The following is a 5,471-nucleotide window of genomic DNA, read 5'->3' as shown; positions in this document are numbered from 1 at the left end:
AATGTTTGGCCTGTGTTGCATTTTTATAGCGATTGCATAAATAATTAATGACTATTTAGGTTACTTCCATATATAATCTGTCTCCACCGAGTAATAAGGCTTTAATAATACATGTGGGTGGGATCGTTTAGTAATTTAAGCTTCACTTAATTAAATCTCCCGTATTTTTGCAGTAAAGTTCAGCCTGTTGCTGAGGAAATGTGCGGGACAGATTATAGCAAAGTCTTAGCGGGGCTATTTCTACTTCATCGGGAGTGTGACGGGTAATCCCTCTGCAGCCCGGTGGTCTGGAGGACGATCCTGCAGGCGGCGGCGGCGGCGGGGGGAGTGGAGCAGCTCCAGAACTGACTGGACCTCCGCAGGGAGACGCTCATCCTGCAGCCCGAGTTAGCCGGCTAACCCGCTGCTAGCCCACCCAAAGCCCAAAATGTTGACCTTCCCAGCGCTGCGGTCCGAACCAGGTGGTTTTCCAGTCGACGGATCGTGCCATGACCTCAGTGCGCCGCGTTGTTGATGTGTCGGAGCCTTGAGTGATGCTCTCCCGAAAGAAAAGCAAGAACGAAGCGTCGAAACCAGCCGAGGTCCACGGGAAGTATGTGAAGAAGGAAACGTCGCCGCTCCTCAGAAGTAAGCGCAACAAATGCTTCCACCGCCCGCTAGCTCCCGCTAGCATCCGCTAGCAGGCGAGCGAAAAAGTGGCCGCACTGCCGCCGCCAAGTAGCAGATGACGGTAACAAACGGCCCGGCGAGAATAAACCGAGAGATAACTTCACACCAGTGCGATTATCGGGCGTTTAAAGCCACTTTTAATCGAGTTTAAAGCAGTTCGATGCCAGCACCGCTAGCTAGCTAGCTAACGTTGACTTAATCTACTGGAACTTGAACGGCAGCGCTAAAGAACAGACGGCAACCATGTCCATTGATCCGTTTACCCTTTAAATAAGTTGTATTTTATACTTTTCTGACTCGAAACCCACCCAGACGTGCAGTTTAAGTTAGCCTCCCCACGCCCCCCCTTAATCTTGTCATCATTTTGAAACGTGTTAACTTATAGCTCCTTTTGGGTCAGCATTAACTTGCACATAAATTCTAACAGTAAACAGATGAAAGACTTAATAAACTATTGCATCTGGAGATGTGATAGATTGTTGTTACCAGGTGTAATGAACTACCAGTTTAGGATAAACCTTTGTGCTTTGCTGACACTATTTTTGAACCCTGCTGCAGATCTCATGCCCTCATTCATCCGTCATGGACCGACCATTCCTCGACGGGCGGAGGTCTCTCTGCCCGACATGGGACCGTCTCCCTATCCTGTGGCCCCCACCCGGGAGCCCGCGGTGCCCCGCAACAAGAGTTTCCTCCGCGCGCCTGTGCAGAGGCCCCCGCACGAAGTGGCCCGCAGAGAGAGCCACCGCATGTCGGCGCCGCCGTACCTGCCCCGCAGTCTGGGAGACCTGCCCCACGAGTACAGCGGCTCCTCGCAGTCCTTCCTCACAGACGTGAGCCCCATGTCCGAGAACGGGGACGCCGCCCGGTATTATTACCCGTCTGAACCGTACTACGACAGCCAGCAGCAGCGCCAGCCCAGGAGGGTCCCGGACCGCTTTCCTGAGGACTATATGTACTATGAGCACAATGAACACGGCTTCCAAAGAGTTCCGCGGCAGCACACCCCCCCGGCTCCGAGCAGACCACCTTCAGGTAAAGGCGCCACCTTCTGCTGGGGTCCAGGCTGCCAGAATCAGCACGACGTGGTCGGAATTTTCAGTCTCACTGGGATGAGCGGGGCGTTCTTTTCCGGCTCCACTTTGAAAATTTGCGCGAGACGTTCGGAACTGCGGGATTTTTTAAAATTATTTTTAAGCGTCAGACGTGGTGCACGGGGGTTTATGCGAGGCCCGTCGTGTCCTGTTTGGAGGGAGTTCAAACAGGCTTTAGGGGCTCTGCGTTATTCACCTCTCTGTTTGCTCAATCTTTCTCTGCCCACAAACTAGCACTATGCAGCCTCGCCGTTCCCATTCCCACTGGTGGGGAGCCAGTTTTAGGATGACGTCATCGCCGCCAGACTCCGGGCCTGCTTACGTTTCAGGAAAAAGTTGAAAATGTTGCAGCAACTGGTGCAACGTGAACCTGCAGCCGTCGGGATGTAACATTCCCCGCAAATAGAGGCTTCTATTCCCGACTGCTCCGGCATTCCTGCGACGGTCGGAGGTGCCAGCGCGAGTATGGCCGCCTGCCATATTTCTCCGAGTTAAAGGGCAGGGCTGGCGATGACGGGGAGGCGGCGGCGGCGTGCATTTCTGCGGTGCGCACGCACATTCCGTCCCTCGGCTGGCAGGGAGCTGCGGCCCTGCTGCTGTCACTCCGGGGCAGAGTTTATCCCGCTGTAGCCTCCATTTTGCTGAGGTTTTTCATTCCCAGCACATTGTCTCGCGTGCACAGTCGAGTGGTTGCAGCCGTGTTGGGTGGGGGGGGGGGGGGGGTGTATATGTGGCGGTGCAACACTCCCACTTCCTACCATTCATCGAATGTTGCCCGTCAGCCCGGATCCTGGCTCCCGGACAGCTAAAGAACGCGTCTGCCTCCTTTAAATGTCATTTTCTCACAGGTTGAGTCTCTCCCAGATGTTTGCTCACATCCGCCTGAAGACAAAATATTTGTGTTGCGCAGGAATCGGGCGAATCCAGGCCAAATCCCTGGGGAACCTCTCCAGCCTGACGGGAGAGGACCTCCCCCTTCCTGCCGGCTGGACCGTGGACTGGACCATCCGCGGCAGGAAGTACTACATTGACCACAACACCAACACCACGCACTGGAGCCACCCCCTGGAGAGGGAGGGGCTCCCCCCGGGCTGGGAGAAGGTGGAGTCGGCAGAGTTTGGCGTCTATTACGTGGATCACATAAACAAGAGAGCCCAGTACCGTCACCCCTGTGCCCCCAGGTACCGTTCCCACGCCGCCGCCGCCTCATTCTTGTACGTTCACTCCAACCCCTGTCCTCCCCGTCTGCCCTCAGCGTCCCCCGCTACGACCAGCCTCCCCCGCTGCCGCCTCCCGTCGCCTACCAGCCGCGCCCAGCGGAGAGGAACCAGCCGGTGCTGGTGCCCGCCAACCCCTACCACACGGCCGAGATCCCCGACTGGCTGCAGGTCTACGCCCGCGCCCCGCTCAAGTGAGTGACCGGTCCAGGGTGGAAGCTTTCAGATGGTTGTGATGCGGTTTTACCGACGCCCCCCCCCCCTCCCTCCCCACACAGGTACGACCACATCCTGAAGTGGGAGCTGTTCCAGCTGGCCGACCTGGACACCTACCAGGGGATGCTGAAGCTGCTCTTCATGAAGGAGCTGGAGCACATCGTCAAGTCCTACGAGGCGTACCGCCAGGCGCTGCTGTCCGAGGTGGAGGCCCGCAAGCAGCAGCAGCAGTGGTACGCCCAGCAGCCCGCCAAGAACTTCATCGGGAACATGTGAGGGCGGGGCCGCCACACCTCGCTGAGGTTTTCCCAGGCTGGGAGCGGCCCGGGGGGTTCCACTCCTAACCGACTCTTTACCAAACACATCTGTGCCTTCGCTTGATCCAAATATATCATCCAGGAAATGGGGACACGGGCGGGAACCGCGGGCGCGCACGCCGTGGTGGACAGAGACGCCATCGCGGAGACGGGGAGCCTTTCATGTAGATCTGGCCAGGGAACACTTGTTTTAAGACTGTCTTTGTTCACAGACCTCCTCAGGTTCTGCCTTGAAGTTAAAAAAAGAAAAAAAACCTGCTCTTCTCTGCCTGCTCACGTCTGTATCCCCCGGCGACGCCATCCAGGAGCATCTTTGTTTGACATATTCCACTGCGAGCGCGCTCTTATCACTCTAAAAAAAAGTCCTTTTTTGACAATCTACCAAACTGACAGATATTTAAGTTTTGATATTCAAAGGGTCTTTATTTAAAGGCTCTTTTTCTCGAGGGGGGTGAAGCATCACATGATGCAGCAGTTTGAGCATCTCAAGGCTCTTGGCATTACTGTAAGTCAGGAAGTGTGTGTGTGTGTGTGTGTGTGTGTGTGTGTGTGTGAGAGAGTGTGTACTGAAACATAAATAAGCTACTGGAACTATATCAGACACAGTCAGTTTGCCAAAAATGTGCAATTCAGCTTCTTCCTGATCTTTCCGGACCCTTCTGTGGAAACATCCCGTCAGCCGCTGCTCGCCACGCCCCAAAGACGCTCCGAAGCGGCTCTGGGCTGCAGTTTGGGTTTGGGTCCGCCGCCCAGAAGCCTCTCGGGCCGTCGCTCTGGGCCCGTCGGCGACGGGTTCGCGGCGGAATGTCGGGAAGCGTCTCCGGGTCCGTCGCTATGCAACAGTCATGTCTGTACCCCCGAGCGGGTCGGTGTGAACCCGCCTGCTTCTGTACCACAAACAGGTCAATAAAGTCTGCAGTGGAGAAAGAAAGGCCTCTGGTTCCGGCTGATGTTGGCCCTGGTCACTATGGTTACACCTGGAGCCAGACCCACCAGGGTTAGCTGTCTTTAACAGGAGGAAACCTGCGCTGGACCCTGCAGCTGTAGGTTTAACACTGTTTTTAAGACTATTAATAGATTTTTTCCTGTTTTAACAGTCACCATTTTGTCCGTTTTAGCGATAGAGATGTGTTTAGGTATTAAGAGTGTGTGTGAGGTGTGTGTGGGACAGGAAGGGTCCGACTGCTGCTGCTGCCGTGAGTTTGGTCCAGCTTTATTCAATCAGAGTTTGCAGCGCGAGTGTGGGAACGGACACACGCTTCGTTCCTCCGACCTTTTCCCAAACCACGTCAGCACATCCGGGGGCGGATGTTTCTCCCCACGGAGGCTTCGGGAATGAACCCACAACCAAAGTCCGGGACACAACTGCTGATAACCAGACTGAGGAATGAACGCTGGCCCCTGGCCCGCGTGAAGGTCGGAGGTGATCACACTGGTCGGAAGACTTGAGATGACGCTCGGCCGTGCGGGACGAGCCTCCGTATCAACTCCGACCTTTATGTGGTGGCGGGTTAGGAAGGTTTCAGTGCTCACGTTAGTACGCTAAAAACAACCCAACAATCTACGGTTTCAACACCAAAAAGTGATTCTCTTCAATTAAAATCCTGGTTTTTTTCTCCCTTTGTTGCGTTTAAGGTCAGAAGCGGAGTGGGGGGGCTGCTGCTCTCACCAGAGAGCAGCTTTTTTCTCTTTTCTTCCCTACAGATGATTCAACACGAGCATGTGAAAGTGATGCCAGAGACGTGGAATGAGGATCCTTCTCCAGAGCGGCCCCGTGGCCCCGCCTCACACGCACACGCTTTGATTCCTCGGCGGCCACAGGATCGCTACATTCCTGGCGTTCGCTGGAACATTCAGCGAGGAGGAAAAAAAAAAAAGGGGGGGGGGGGGGGGGACAATGGTTGGACCCACCACCTCCACATCACAATGACCAGGACCCCCCCCCCCCCCAGTACACC

General features: G+C 55.3%; 1 protein-coding gene across 2 annotated transcripts; it reads left to right on the top strand.

The window, feature by feature from the left end:
* Positions 1–271: 271 nt before the first annotated feature.
* Positions 272–4,444, top strand: sav1 (salvador family WW domain containing protein 1). Of its 2 annotated transcripts, none has more exons than XM_003962359.3 (5): positions 272–627; positions 1,228–1,704; positions 2,674–2,944; positions 3,019–3,174; positions 3,259–4,436. In XM_003962359.3, exons 1-5 carry the CDS (start codon positions 534–536, stop codon positions 3,470–3,472), a joined length of 1,212 nt encoding a protein of 403 aa, XP_003962408.1. In that variant the 5' UTR covers positions 272–533; the 3' UTR covers positions 3,473–4,436. The 2 variants fall into 2 exon arrangements, with proteins under 2 accessions (XP_003962408.1, XP_029685751.1); XM_029829891.1 differs by having other exon boundaries at positions 605–730; positions 3,259–4,444.
* Positions 4,445–5,471: the final 1,027 nt, after the last annotated feature.

Source organism: Takifugu rubripes, chromosome 2 (assembly GCF_901000725.2).
Source record: "Takifugu rubripes chromosome 2, fTakRub1.2, whole genome shotgun sequence".
NCBI lineage: Eukaryota > Metazoa > Chordata > Actinopteri > Tetraodontiformes > Tetraodontidae > Takifugu > Takifugu rubripes.
Note: the sequence above shows the minus strand (reverse complement) of the source record. Positions and strands in the feature narration are given on the sequence as shown.